This window comes from Hordeum vulgare, chromosome 7H, assembly GCF_904849725.1.
Source record: "Hordeum vulgare subsp. vulgare chromosome 7H, MorexV3_pseudomolecules_assembly, whole genome shotgun sequence".
In the NCBI taxonomy this organism is placed as follows: domain Eukaryota; kingdom Viridiplantae; phylum Streptophyta; class Magnoliopsida; order Poales; family Poaceae; genus Hordeum; species Hordeum vulgare.
This window is the reverse complement of record NC_058524.1, coordinates 526,165,558-526,180,900: the sequence shown is the minus strand read 5'-3', so window position 1 is coordinate 526,180,900 and position 15,343 is coordinate 526,165,558. Positions and strand designations below refer to the sequence as shown.

Below are 15,343 nucleotides of genomic sequence, written 5' to 3'. Positions count from 1 at the left end.
GTTTTAGAGCCAATTTTTAGAAAGGAGACCGAATTTAAGTTGGATTCGACCTCCCTCCTTGAGCTGGCCAACCCCCCCCCCCCCCTTTAAATACCCCTAGGTCACTCATTTTCGAGTTTGGGTTTTGTTTGATTGAGGTTTAGCATTTGCTACTCTTTTCCTTAAACACGAGTCATCGAGACCCCATGTACTACGCATAATTGGAACCCACTGTTAATCAAAGATTAAACTGCAAAAACGTCTTATATTTATGAACAGAGGTAGTACTTCATATTTTATCCACAATTTAGATTGCATAACACAATTATGGTTCCACATGTTTATGGGCAATTGGCCATTTTGGCTTGGTTGAAAATGGGACTACTCGACCGGTACATTGGGCAGACGGATTGGGTCCCTTCCCCACGTCTCATTTAGAGGTAGATTTGTACCTCCTCCATTCCAATATACATGATATTTTTTTCAAGGTTGCCTTTGACTTTCAATTAAAGTATCAATATTTGATTTGTTTTTTTAAATACCGTCAGGTTTGTATGTGGAAGAAGTTTCAAACCGTAATTTTTATATCATACATTATTAATTATGTCAATGGTCAAATTTGATTAAACACCAATATATTTAGATAGATGAAGTACAACTCATCTTTCCAAAAGGAAATTATTAGGAAACTTGGAAGGGGGCGAGGCAAACTTTTTAAATACACCTTATATAAAAGAATGGATGAAGTATATGATTACGTAATTTTGATGTTACAAAATAGAGTCTTAAGTCTCCCGCTGTGCCTAAGGTCCCTTTACCAATCACCAATGTGCCATAGATTATTCTTGTCACTGACCAGATGTTTTGGTAAGTTTCCTAAAATATCACAGTGGTCAGCGTCCGTACAGCTCGTACCTGAATGGCCAAGCACGCGAATTGTCAAACGTGTTCGGTATAAACACGAGAGAACACACCTGTTCTTTACCTGACTGACCAAACACCTTGTCTGATCTAAATAGCTGCATTCAAGCGTACTTTACGTGTTTGCTACTCTGTCTATGCGTTAACGGCAAAAACACGAGGCCTGTCCTGCCTGGAAATGCGAAATTCCTATATCTGGCAGCCCTGGTTAGGATGAAACATTGGTATCCGTCAACACTCCAGCCAAATACCTGGCAGCCCTGGTTAGGATGAAACATTGGTATCCGTCAACACTCCAGCCAAATACCTGGCAGCCCTGGTTAGGATGAAACATTGGTATCCGTCAACACTCCAGCCAAATACCTGGCAGCCCTGGTTAGGATGAAACATTGGTATCCGTCAACACTTCAGCCAAATACTCTGCGTCTTTTTTCCTTCCGGCCTTGTTTGGTACTAGAGTATTTAAAAAAATTTATGGGGATTATTCTGATCAAACCTCTCAATTCCCACATATCACATAACACCATTTGGTTTTAGTATATTTAACATGTTTCATCCCCACATTTTCTCACAAATCCCAAATTATAGTGCATTTTTCTCAATACCCAATACACTACCCCTATCTAATAGATTGTGGATAAACGAAAATTTAAAGGGATTGAGTGAAGGTTGGGATTTTACTCAATCCTTTCGGGGTTATCTCCACCAATCTTTTCAAAAACAGTACTACCAAACAAGCCTCCAGGGGAAGCAAGCACATTAGGCGTGCGTTCTCCACCTACGCCTAAACTTTTCCTTCCAGACGGGAAGTTAGTGAGTCACCTTCGTAAGGAAGCAGCCTGCGGTACCGATAAGCAAGCCGTACATACATGCTAGACCAGTCTTCGACTAGCATGCGTGACTGGGTGAAGCTCACCTACACCTTGACCGCAGCCAATCAAGAATCAGTGGCGGAATTCTGCCCGGCAAGTGGTGGTGGTGGACAATGATAGCAAGGGAAGCGGCGCCATCGCCGCACGGTACACAGCGGAGGACGAAACTTGTCACCTGTTTCCTGCTCCTTTCATCTCCGTCTTCTCTGCTTTCGCACGGATTAGCTTTCAAACACGAGGGGCTTCTAGAAGAGCTGAGCAGCTTCGTGGAGACGACGAAAACACTCGACCATTCAGTTGTCGTCAGCTCGCTAGCATCCTAGTTTATCTTTCCAAGAAGCTTCTTTCGGCAACTGTGAGGCCGCGCCTCTGACACACCATCGGGATTTACGTGAACTGATAAACAATGGGCACAATTGACACACCTTTCTTCTACCCCTTTCTTAAAATAACTGTCTCAACTTTATACTAGTTGTAGTATAAAGTTATACTAAACGTAAGGCACGTATCAGTCCCCACGGTGTACGAGGATATACTAATAAGAAAATGGATCTAATATGCATCTAGTATTATCATTTCAGCGGCTAACTTTTCTTAGAGAAATCAGTTCCACAACTATGTGGCAGAACCTATAACATGCTTCTGGGAAAATCAGTTCAGCAACTGTGTAGCAAAACCCTTTCTTACCTTTCACAAGAACCAACCAGGTATGGATGCACATACCCCGAACTGGAACAACAACACTGCAATACCTACTATGTAAACACCTCGAAGGAATCCTAAGCACACACACATCGCTCGCTTTCCGGATATTCCACCCTCATCACATCACTCAAGCCTCCCTCCCAGGTCACTTGCGTCAATAATGCATGCATATGTATGCAATAGGGTTAACCATAAAGAGGCAGAAACAGAATACGTAGTACATGTTAGGAAGTATTAGTATTAGGAGTCCTTATTAATCTACTAGTATTAGTCTAGGAATCCTTATTAGTCTATGTTTACTTTCCTTGCACCTCAAGTCATGTGTAATATATATATGCCCCTTGGGCCTTCAATGATAGACAAGTTGCTTTCCTAACATGATATTAGAGCCCTAGGTTCTTTTTTCGCACGCGCAACTCGTGCTTTTTCCTCTAACCCGACGCTCTCGCTACAACCTCTCTCGCCGACGCTTCCTCTCGCGTCGTGCTCGTGCTGCAGCCGCGTCTCCAGCCTGCCCCACCCCGCCGCGGTCTGTCCAACGCCGCTGGATCTCGCTCCCGATCCGTTTTCTCCCTGGCTGCAGGATATCTCGTCCTCGCCGCTGCCTCGATCTGGAGGCCGACTCCACCTGTCTCAACCCTGAAGGAACGAAGGCGGAGAGCCCAGCAGGGGATCGATCTGGACGCCGCCGCCCCTTCCCGCTGTTGTACACCGCCAGCAGCTTTGGTCTCCCATCCCGCTTCGCCCGGTTCTGCTTCAAGGTCGCCAGCAGCTTTGGTCGCTCCAGCTCGAGGCTGTCTACAACTAGTAGCCGCTGCAACTCGCATCTGGCAGAGGGATTGAGTCTGCTACAACCAGTCTGGCAGAGGGATCAATCTGGCAGAGGGATCGAGTCCAATAGAGCCAGATCGAGTCCGTTGCAGCCAAATCTGACGCTACATCTCGCCAGATCGAGTCCGCTGCTGTCATACGCGGACGCGGTTTGCTGACTGAGTTCTAAAAAAAATAAAAACAATAAAAGAAAAAAAAAAGAAGAAGAAGATGTCTACTACATCAGGCTATGTTGATGTCCCTCGTTGTTCGGTGATCTTCGATGGTAGTAACTACACTGAGTTCATTGGCTTTATGCGCATTCACATGCGTGGCATCCGTCTATGGGGTGTTCTTTCTGGCGAGGTCTGTTGTCCGTCATGTCCGGTTCCTCCCGTGGCTCCCACTCCGCCGACCCCACCGGCTCTTCCTACGGATGCTTCTCAGACCGCAAAGGATTCGGCTAAACTTGCTGATGAGGCCGTTGTGAGTGCTTATGATGAGAAGGTCTTGGCTTATGAGGAGGCTCTTCAGGTGTATCGCGGTGCTCTGACCGTTTACACCCAGTGGCTTGATGATGATGCCCGTGCTGCAGTTGTTCTCACTGCTAGTGTTCTGCCTCAGTTTGCCTCTGAGTTTTTGGGCCTTCCTACTGCCTTTGAGATGTGGACTCGCCTTCGTCAGCGCTATGCGCCCTCTGGTGATGCCTTATACCTCTCTGTGGTTCGTCAGGAGCATGCTCTTCAGCAAGGTGGCTCTACTGTTGATGACTTCTATGCACAGAGTTCTGCTATCTGGCGCCAGCTCGATTCTCTCCGCACTGCTGGTTGTCGTACTTGCCCCTGTTGCCAGGCTGTCCAGACCAACTTGGAGTTTCATCGCGTCTACGAATTCATGTCTCGACTCCGTAAGGAGTTTGAGCCTCGGCGTGCTCAGTTGTTTGCTCGTGGCCGTATTTCTCTCATGGAGGCGCTTTCTGAGATTCGTGCTGAGGAGACTCGCTTACGTGGTGCTGGTTTGCTGGAGGTTCCCTCGGTGCTCACTGCTCGGCCTACTTCTACGCCCCCTGCTGCACCGACCCCTTCTCACTCGAGTGCTCCGTCGCTCTTACCCACTCCTTATGGAGGCTCAGGTCGCCCCCGTCCATATTGTGGCTACTGCAACAATGATGGTCATATTGAGTCCCACTGCTACACGAAGAACCACTTGCGCCAGGCGCAATCATCATCTACAGAGACTTCGTCATCTACCTCGACAGCTTCAGCCATCGCTTTGAGTGAGAAGGATATTCTGCGACTTAAGCGTCTGCTCGCTGCTTCAGGTTCTTTCTCGACGGGTACTGCTGGTATTCTGACTCAGGCTTCCCGCACTGAGCAACCACCTCCTACACAGTCAGGACCGTCTCACGCACACTCTGGTTGGAATTGGCCTTCGCCGCCATGATCTTATTTTTTTCTCTTCCGCTGCCATCATCTCTAATCTAGTGTGTGTTTTCTAGTTTTCTTTGTTTTCCGCTGGGTCCACCAAATCCGTTGATATTTTGTGTTTTCTCATGTCATGCGAGTCCACCATAACTTAGTCCGTGAGCATTTCTCCGGTCTTGATCCTTTCTATGCAACTTTTGTGGCCTATTTGCCCTTGTTGTTTTTTATAGGATTTTCTGAACTTCTTTTGCATTGTCAATCTACGTCCATCGTGCCTTATCCGCCGAGCTTCCTTCGCCGGCGGTTGTCGTGGACTATGATTTTCTGCACAATGCTTTATTCCTCTCGATGTGCCATCTTCTTTTGACAACCCATCTTCTCCTGATACTTGCGGTGTCTACCTCTGATGTGCCATCTCTTCGTTATCTCCTTCGGCGACTCGACAAGTTTTGAAGACTCTTCATGCTACGACGACACTCTCAAGACGCGGATTTGGATTATCATTGTTTTTAGTATTACACTTCTTCAAATGCAATGCTATTGCATACGCTTTGCATTTGAGGGGGGGGTTAGGAAGTATCTATTAGTTTACTAGTATTAGTCTATGTTTACTTTCCTTGCACCTCAAGTCATGTGTAATATATATATGCCCCTTGGGCCTTCAATAATAAACAAGTTGCTTTCCTAACAATACATACGATAGACAATGATTTTTGGCTAGCAACGGAAAATACATGCATGCATAATCAGCAGCCATTTCTACTGGGTAATTTTGCGGCCAGTGCAGACCACAGCTCTGGTCTGAGTTTAGGAGAACCAAGGATTTGTAAATTGTAGTCCCTCCATACCAAAATATAAGACATTTTTGCAGTTCAATTTGAAGTGCAATAACGTCTTGTATTCTGGTAGAGGTAGTATAATGGTATATTTTTTTCCTGTGTGTTACAATTTTGACCAACAAATCTTACCACTAGACTGGAGGCAAACAAACCTTCATGAATTCACAGTTAACAACTAACTCGGTGCCGATTGTGCCATTTAACTGAAAGTGCAATGCAAAGCAAATGAATCATCAAGCTCAAGTGATGAAAGAATTTATCCAAATCAAGCTGCATGCATCAACAAATGAGTTGCAGATTCAATTAACCGAATGATTCACCCAGTTTGGTAGCTAGTTAAAGTGGCGTGATAAAAGTCGAGTAAAATAGATCATTTGGACATGAAATGACCATAGTGCTATGTCAGGCAGAAATTAGAACAAAAACATAACACCTCTTTCTTGGAATGCAAAAACAAATCATCAAGCGGCAAAGAAAAAAAATAACACCAAAAAAGTGTAGCACAAAGTTTTATGCAAATGGCCAGATTTCCTACAGATGATGAAACAGTGACTGATGGTGCTGCTGAATACTTCAGCACTGCTAAGGAGCTGTTTGGAGAAAAGAGTGCGCCACAATACAGAAATAAATGGCAGTACAAAACTGAAACACACCATGGCTCTCTCCAAGATGTGTGCTCCTAGCTACAGCTCATGTAGAGACAAGGGAAGAATTAGGCTCCTATAACTATATCCTTGATATCCTCTTCTCTTTTCCTCGATAGCCTCCTTTCTTTTGTGGGAAGACAATCAGCTCGATTTTAAGGCGCAAAATTTATACGGGACACTGAGTGATAACTGGAACTCTCCGAACTCTAAACAGACACAGTACTTGAGTACTGCCTAGTCCTGAATATAGAAATCCAGTGCTTGTACAAAATAAATTGTAAGTAGGTGACCATCTTTATCCTATTCACTTTGAAGTCTAGCACTCCACAAATCTAGCGTCAGGGCATCTGTAAACCAGTTCTACATTCTTCCTCTTCCATTATAACACACAATTATACAAAATGAAAATTTTGTAAGCATAAACCTTTCAAGGACACGATATGGAACAGCAAAAACCTCAGGGAAAAGACTGAATTCTTACACTAGATAACGTCTTCAGATCAGTAATGTTACTTCCATCGCTTCATTTCATCAATTTAGAGAGGCAGTGCATTTCCTCGGCTTCTCTTGAGCCATTTCTAGCAATCCCACAGAGTATTCAATTTTGAACTTAATACTGCTACAAATTCAATCTGATTTTGGCCACTAGCATGTTTCTCCATGGGAGATGGTCAGTTTGCTCTTTAAGTAAACAATCTTATAGAGGCACAATATTTCTTGTATATAGATGCTATCCTACCAACTTAATTAATTAATATATTAATTAAATTACACGAAACTTGATTTTATGGTCACAAATAACCCAGGGTTTCTTGTATAGTAGCACTTGTATGACCATAGGGTTACACAAACCCCCCATACAAAGCCAAAGCCTGCTGAGTGCTGACAACGGGATGAAGGTCACTGGGTGGTGACATAAGGACATAGGACCAGTGGAAATTTGTGAAACCCTGACTACAAAACCTACAGTATTCGTAAAGAAACAGTCCTTTAGCTGTTTAGTCATTATCGTGATCTATTCATGGAACCATGTATTCAGCTGTGCTAGATGACAATATGTGTGTCATGTATGCCAAACTTGTTATTTAAGAGTCCATGCCACTTCTAATAGAATCATGGCATGTTGCTCTTCACATTCACATTATCAAACTGTGCACAATGGCTGCTAACAATATTCCCTGGTGGTCTGTACATGAGAAAAGAAAATGTACACACAACCGAAGCCCCAAGATTGAAAATGGCCATCAATTACAAGCTTTTTGATTGTTCATCATCAGCTTAAGAAACTCCTAAATACTTTATTATAAGTAGTTCCCAAGAAACGAACTACAGATCACAACATCCTAAGTACTTCAGTACTGTTCCTAATTGTCAAATGTGTGCAGCAGTAGGTAGTTGTATATGCACAGGAGCTATCATAAGAAGACAAAAGGGGCCCTATGAAGTAACTGATAGCTGTAATACAACTTGACAAGAAGGAACCATTACCAGTATGCCAGTGTGGCAGCCTTGATGATCTCATGACAATCTCTTTGTTTTCATTTAACAAGTAGGATGGATAGCAATAGCTTTCAGTTCTATCCTGAAGGCACCATCTTTCGCATCAAAAAAGGAGCTCTTTAACCAGTAAATTCATGTGTCGTCATTATCTCTACAGTCAGCCATGCCAATAATAATGGCCGGTTTGCAAAACAATTCCAGAATTTAATCGAGAGACAGATTTTTCTTCATCGCCTCATAAACTAGGTAGGTAATGCTTGCAGCAGGCACCACTTTAAGGAGGTTTGGTAGGATTCCTTTGTAGAATCCAGAAACGCCTTCGTGCCGTAGGGTTCTCCAGAACACATCAGACATTCCTTTATATGCAGCCTCTGAATTGGCTTGTTGAGCTTGCAGTCTACAAATATTTCAAATACTGTTGAGATAGAGATAGACTTTTATGTATAAATATATACAGTTACACATTTCTGAATTCTTACCTTGTTCTAATAACCTGTAAAGGGTAAACACATGTTGCTCCCAAAGCTCCAGAAACAGTACCACAACCCAATTGTACTAGAGGACCAGGTTCTACATTATTATAATAACCAAGAATCAGGGAAAATAAATTGGAAAGAGAAAAGATTGGAAATGCCAACAAATTCTAAGCAAGAGCTTACCGGTATCCTTTATTATATATGTCCTCGAGGCATCTTTTAAAGTCTCGTATACGGCAAGATCAATTCCAGCATAAGGGACAATACCAAGCAATGATGGAACGAGACCTCTATAGAATGCTCGAGGCCCTTCATGCTTCAATATATCCCTTGATAATGTACCAAGACTAGGAACTTTACCACTCTCGCAAGAGAAAGTCTGCAGCCTCGTCTTTACCAAATCTATGGGATAAATTGCTGTTTGTGCTATTGCACCAGCCAAACCACCAGCAACGAGGCGTTCAGAAGCACCAACTGCACTCTTATTTTCTCCTTTGCTGTTCATTATATACTCTTTCAATGTCTCGTATGCATAAAACCTTATTGCACTTTCTGGAGCAACTTTTACAACATTCAAACCGTTACCTCTAAAAAATCCCAATAGACCACCCCGGATAAATATATCCTTAACTGCATGTGTGACGGTAGTACGCGTTGTTTGCACTTGCATGATCACTTTAAGACGATCAAGAGGTGCCGTTGCAGTACGAGATGCTGCACCAGCAATGCCTCCTGCAATCAGATATTTGCTGGCGCTGACATGTTTACTTAAGCCTTCTGGTATAGCAGCCTGTTCACCTATATCTACAAGGCAGACTCTTTCCCAGTGATGATAAATATTCTCGATTGTTGCTTCATTGGGATAAAGCATAAGAAAATCCCTCCATTCTTCAAAAGTAATAATCCCATTGTTGTCCTTGTCCACATGCTCGACAAATCGTGCAAGCTCCTCATCATCAATCTCTATACCTGCAAACAACAAACTGACATTGCTTGTAAGTTATATTATGGATGCAAAAAAGATGAAAGCTCTAAGTAACCAGAGTTCAAGGTAATCCAAGCAAACTATGTGCGGTGCTTCATAAGATATAGACAGAGCCCACACTCCTTTTTTTTAACAGAAGAGTGATAACCTAATAAGATAGCAATGAGGTTCAAGACTAATATTATGCATATTTCCTACAAGCTTGGCACTATGCAGGAGTCAATTCGAATTTAAGTGAGACACTGCAGAGGAGACACTAGTTAATCTTAGTTGATACTGGAGAATCTGGGATAGAGAAGAGCAAATATGAAACACGGGAGTCTGTATGAAGAACTATCAATCAAATGTAAGTTGCTCTGTAACTTAATGGAAAACAAAACCAGCTTAACATAACCTTCAATAATTAAAAAAGAACACATCAAATAACCAAGGCATATAGCCAGCAGCTAGCCAATATAACCATTTTAACCTATTTCTCAGCCTGTTGAGAAGCATTTTTTCCTGTAAAGTCATCCATGCCAAGTATAGCTCTTAAGTATAATAGTCTACCTAAACTGTATTTCGTCATTTCATTTCAATATCACGGAATTCACTTAGGCCTTGTTTGGTACTAGTGTATTTTAGGGAATTAGTGGAGATTATCCCGGTCAAACCCCTAAATCCCCACATATCTCATAACACCATTTGGTTCTAGTGTATTTGACATGTTTCATCCCCATATTTCCCCACAAATCCCCAAATTCTAGTGCATTTTTCTCAATACACAATACACTACCCCTACCTAGTGGATTGGGGATAAATGGGGATTTGAAGGGATTGGATGAAGGTTGGGGTTTCACCCAATCCCTGTGGGGATTATCCCCACCAATCTCCTCAAAAACCCTAGTACCAAACAAGGCCTTAGGAAATTCATTGGCTAACTCACATGTATCTCTACAGAACACCATGCTAGCAGTCGGATAAAGAATAGGCAGCCCCCAACGTCTGAGCGCACTTCATAGGCTGTACATTGCTTCAGTTAAGTGAGCTATTATAATTTGCACCAATATGGATATGGGAATATGACATTTCTGAAAAATAGTTTGGCTATTTTAAAAAATAGTGATAAATAGTGGGGCTCTAGCCCACCACCTGCTCGAGCTGCTACCAGCGAGCTGCCTGCCTGGTCCAGGAGTTAGTCACCAACAGGGAGGGAGAGGGGGAAAGAGCAGAGAGCCAAACTGGCTTGCCTGCCGGCGAGCTGCCAATGCAGGACCCCTGAGCCAACCGCCACCGTCTGCTGCATCTGGTGGCGCGGCCATGGCCACATCATCAAGATCGGGACCTGGGAGAAAGATTGGATCAGGGGGAGTGGACAGAAGAGGGCATCAGGTCGGAATAACTAGGGTCATGCTGCCCTTAATGGGATGGTGATGGGCCGGAGGTACCCACAACGTATTGTGTAAGTATCCCGCAAGTATCGAGAATTAAAATTGATTGCTTTAATGCTATATCGGGGGATATTTGGCTGATACGTATCCAACATGTATCTGTATCCAATACGGATACAATGTCCCAGCCATGTATCAGTGTTTTTGACGCATCTGATTTCAGTTGCCTATGCCATGCAACGTTTAGCAACAAGGTATATAATCTTGGGACTGCCTAGCTAAGCTGCAGCCGGGTTGGCTGCCGTAGTAATAGCACCAACAAGCAACATAGGATTGCTCCCTTGGACAAGGTGAAGATCAAGGTGAATAAACGATAAGGTAGCTGTTATGAACTGGCCAAGTTTTCGGCATCTGCAATAACATGATGTCTAAAGAAATGGATAGGATTTGACGCTGCAGGCAGTCATGTTCGTTCCAATTCCAATGAATGACCACATAATTAAAGAATACCCATAATCAGGAAAAGAAACATGTTCCACATATTGGGCAGAACCAACTATAATAGTGTATATCTAGTCGAAGCATGAGATGGTACGCCGATTATGCACACCCAGTATAAGTTATACATTCATGCTGGATTATGCACTTTAATACAGGAGAGCATGCCAAGTGACAACATCAGGTGTGCTCAGAGTCGTTTTTAGTGGCAACATGGAGCAAGTTATATTAGTTACTCCCTCCGTTCACTATTATAAGATGTTCTAACTTTATTATGAATAGGATGTACATAGACGCATTTTTGTGTGTTTGTTCGCTCATTTCAGTACGTATGTAGTCCATATTGAAATATCCAAAACATGTTATAATTTGGAACAGAGGGAGTAATTAGGAAAGCTAACAAGACCTGCACTATCATAAACTCATACTCATACATCACTGCACAACCATTTTACTGGAAAGCTATGATATACCACCATGCAATTGAGTCTACAGAACACAACTAGGTCCCAAGGCAAGGCACAGACAAAATAGCACTTCAATCCGCACAAGGTGCAGTTAAAATGAAATTCCAAGGTCCAAAACACACATGTTCCAGCATGGCACGGTATATGACAGAAAAATAGAGAACAAAAAAAATTGCCAGCTGCTCATAGACCAAACAGTGGGTCTAGTAAATACTAGTACTATAGTATTTCTAACTATAAAGATTCAGCCGATTCTTAGCAGTAAGTTGCCAGAGTCAACAAGCAATGTAAGCCTTCAGTGCTCATGTATGGTAAAGAAATAGCTTGGACTTCAAATGTATCCAATGTGCTACATATGTTATGAACCATTGCAAATTAATCTATAGATGAAATGTGTTGCCATTGCAAATTAGAATAGATGTTGCCATGCTCAGCTCTGTTCTAAAGTTTCTTCAAAATTCAAAATTTCAGTGGTGCTATACAGCTATAGGAGTTTATAGTTAAGCAGTAATATTATTTTTTTATTTTTACACCAAACAAATGTAGACACTTGGGTACATTGCCCTTTTGCTTCTTGCATCTTAAGTGATTTATGGATCTAATATCCCAACTGGTCATTTTGGGTTCGGGCCAGTTTTGTTTAGTAGCTTGACAAACCAATGTATCCTACAATAAGAAAGATATATAAATTGATGCCTAATTTAAACATGTCCCATACACTACAAATCTTTTAGCAGGAGCAAGAGAACAGCATTAAGTCCATCCCCAACTGTGCATCCAACATGAACACTTAATGTGATGGTTATGGTATTATTGATCAGCTACTTTTCGTCGTGTTAATACAAACTAAACTCTAAAATCGGGTTGACATGTTATGTACTCTCAATTTGCTAGTGGTAACACACTGGTTAGAATAGATGTTCCTAATCTGAGAGGTTGAATTACATTTTCCGTTGAGAAATAATAAGGTTACATGCTTAACAGATTTAATGCATTACTCAATCAACTCAATTTTTGTCAAATAGCCAAGGGTCCTCCTAGAGCTCAGTGTCCGCTGCTCAGACACTACAAAAAGGCAGTTCTAGGTAGATGGCCCTCAGGGCCTACCGAGACCCACTATTCTGTCAAAACAGACATACACTACCTAAAAGTGTTATTGAACACAATTGATACCGGTATCTACTATCTCAATCGCGAAGGACCCTTCTAATCTCCAAATATGATATACATCTGCTCACAGAGCAAACCTCCAACAAAAAAAAGGACGACACTCCAAGGGGTTGGCTACTGATTTGCTTGCTGCTCCAACAACAAGCAGGCAGAAATATGCTACAGAGACTGCATTTCGCACAACGCGTCATAAATTATAATTCAGATGCCACTGAGCGCACGGCACGGGGCGCGCGAGTATTGCGGAGGTCGGCAGCGGTACAGACGGGGGGTGGGGGTGAGGCTACAACATACCAGCCTTGACGAGGGCGTCCCAGAGCTCCTCGGGGAGGATGCAGCCGTTGTGCTCGACGTCGATTGCCTGGAAGATGCGGTAGAGCTCGAGCTCCTTGTCGTCCATGTAGCGCCTGAAGTCGTCGTAGCCGACGCGGCCGTCGCGGTCGCGGTCGCAGGCGCGGAGCAGCTCCCGCGCGTACTTGCACTCGGCGGGGACCTGCAGCGCGGCGAGGCCGGCCTCGATCTGCGCGTAGTCGAGCTGGCCCCTCCCGGACGTGTCGAAGAAGCCGAACATGTCCCGGATCCGCGCCTCCCGCTCCGCCTCCGTCTCATGGAGCGCCAGAAGCACGTGCTCCATGGTCACGGGGCCCGCCTTGCGCACCGGCTCGCACGGCCCCCCTGCCGCCGCCGCCGTCGCCGCGGCGGCCACGGGTGGAGGGGGTGCGGCGGTGCCGCGGGGTTCCACCGCGTGGGCCGCCGCGCCGGGCATGGCGACGGCGGCGGCGAGGCGGAATGGGAGGGGAGGAGGGGGAGGTGGTGGTGGGTTGGTTTGGGGAATGGAATAGAATCGAGTCGGAATCGAAGGGAGAGGGAAAGGAGGGGAAGGAGGGGTAGAAGGGAAGGGAAGGGAAGGCACGTGTGGGTTTCAGCCCTACGGGCTACGGTAGGGTACCCTACCCGTATGAGCGTCCCTGGATGGGTATGGTATGGTATGGTATGGTATGGGCTACCCGTGCTCACCTTTCCCCATGTCCTCCTACGAGTTGGAACATCCTCCACTCAAGAAAATAAAAAAGTGCAACAACTATGCAAAGCGAAGGCACCCAAGTCCAAGGGGTATATCCTTGTATGAAAAGGCATATTTCATGCGTGTGTGTGTCTTTTGTAAATACGTGTGTGCTTTGTTTTTTTTAAGATTATCTCCCCTAATAATAATAAAGCACCGATGGTTTCTGTCGTACGTCGTCGGCACTTTTGCACAAAAGCCCCTCCACTTCTGGATATTCAACCCACAGTCCCTATGTAAGTGGATCTGACGGGAGCTGGGAAACGAAGCTCACATCCCGTGCGGCGGCGACCCGGCGGCTGTTGGCCCGGGCGCGGGGGGCGCGATGGTGCTGGAGCTGGACGCGGCGGGGGCGTCGCCGGCGACCGGTGTGACATCCTCGACTTTTGCTACAGTAGTGATTGTAATTAAGCTACAGTGATCAACCGCTAATGATGCCACGTCATCGAATTCCCATCACAGACCAGCGTGGATTCGCGTCTGTCCGGATCGATGATTTGAAAGCAAAGGGAAGCACTTTATCGGTTCATTACAAGTATTAAAAGGATATATATGCAAAAGGAAAGTATTAAAGAAATAATAATGATAAAAGAAAGAAAGAAAACTGAAAGAAAAAAATAATAAAAAAAGGGAAAAGGTAAAACAAAATAAAAACAAATCAAAAAAAAAAAGAGAAAGCAACTCCCTCCCCGGCCCAGCTGGGCCACCCACCGGCCCAGCCGGCCACCTCCCGCGCCCCATCCCGCAACCCTAATCCCCCCTGGCGACCCCCACTCCCCTCGCTACTCCCTCCCCCCCCCTGTCCGCCGCCGCCAGCCCCCCTCGTGGGGGCCCCACCCCACCCCACGCGCCGATAGCGCCACCTCCCGTAACTCCCTCTCGTGACCCTCCCCACCCCACCGACACTTCCCCCATCTCGCCCCCTCCCCACGACCCGCCTCCTCTCCTGCCGTCGCCAGCCCCTCCTCCCACGGCGCCCCCCCCCCCTCGGTCCCCCTCACCACGCCGGCGAGCCCCCCCCCCCCCACGGCTCCTCTCCTCCCCCGGCGACCCCGCCCCGCACGGCCTCCTCGCCTCCCCTCGCCGGCCTTCTTCCCGTCGGCCCCCTCCCTCCCTGGCCGGCGCGCCATCTCCTTCCCGCGGCGAGCCCCGGCCTCCCGTCGGCCATCTCCCGCTCGGTCCGGGAGGGACCGGGCAGGGAGACGTCATCATCTCGCCGGGTCCGACCGGCTCCCCCTCGTCGGCACATCACCACCATCGGCACCGTCACCGCCTCCACGTCCGTCTCCACCGTCAACTACGTGCGAACTCCGGCTTCACCGGGCCGTCACGTCACCGTCGGTGAGCCCCTCCTCGGGCTCCTCCCACCGTGTCGATCTCCTCGCCGCCCCGGTTCCGTTCCGGCAAACGGGGCCTCGATCCGTCGACGGTAGACTCCGGTAGGAAGATTTGAGTTTTTGGTTCCTCTAGGTTGTGTTAGCACACAGTTGTTCTGTGTTAACAGAGAGATGAGTGTTGAGAGTTTTTGAGAGAAAAGAAATAAAAACAATTGATGTATTAGATGCCGTATGTATGTATGTATGTATTCGATACCCGTATTATGTATGTATTTGCGTA

General features: G+C 45.5%; 1 protein-coding gene across 1 annotated transcript; it reads right to left on the bottom strand.

The window, feature by feature from the left end:
* Positions 1–7,715: 7,715 nt before the first annotated feature.
* Positions 7,716–13,509, bottom strand: LOC123407362 (calcium-dependent mitochondrial ATP-magnesium/phosphate carrier protein 2-like). The gene is made up of 4 exons (XM_045100474.1): positions 12,958–13,509; positions 8,357–9,142; positions 8,177–8,267; positions 7,716–8,094 (listed from the first exon to the last, which is right to left on the bottom strand). Exons 1-4 carry the CDS (start codon positions 13,427–13,429, stop codon positions 7,902–7,904), a joined length of 1,542 nt encoding a protein of 513 aa, XP_044956409.1. The 5' UTR covers positions 13,430–13,509; the 3' UTR covers positions 7,716–7,901.
* Between the last annotated feature and the right edge of the window lie 1,834 nt (positions 13,510–15,343).

Bases quoted from the DNA above. Each gene is read 5' to 3' on its own strand.
- LOC123407362 (XM_045100474.1), bottom strand. From the start codon at position 13,429: ATGCCCGGCGCGGCGGCCCACGCGGTGGAACCCCGCGGCACCGCCGCA. The intron at 9,143-12,957 runs GTATGTTGTAGC...TGTTGTTTGCAG, and splicing joins GGACGCCCTCGTCAAGGCTG to GTATAGAGATTGATGATGAG. The intron at 8,268-8,356 runs GTAAGCTCTTGC...ATAATAATGTAG, and splicing joins ATATATAATAAAGGATACCG to AACCTGGTCCTCTAGTACAA.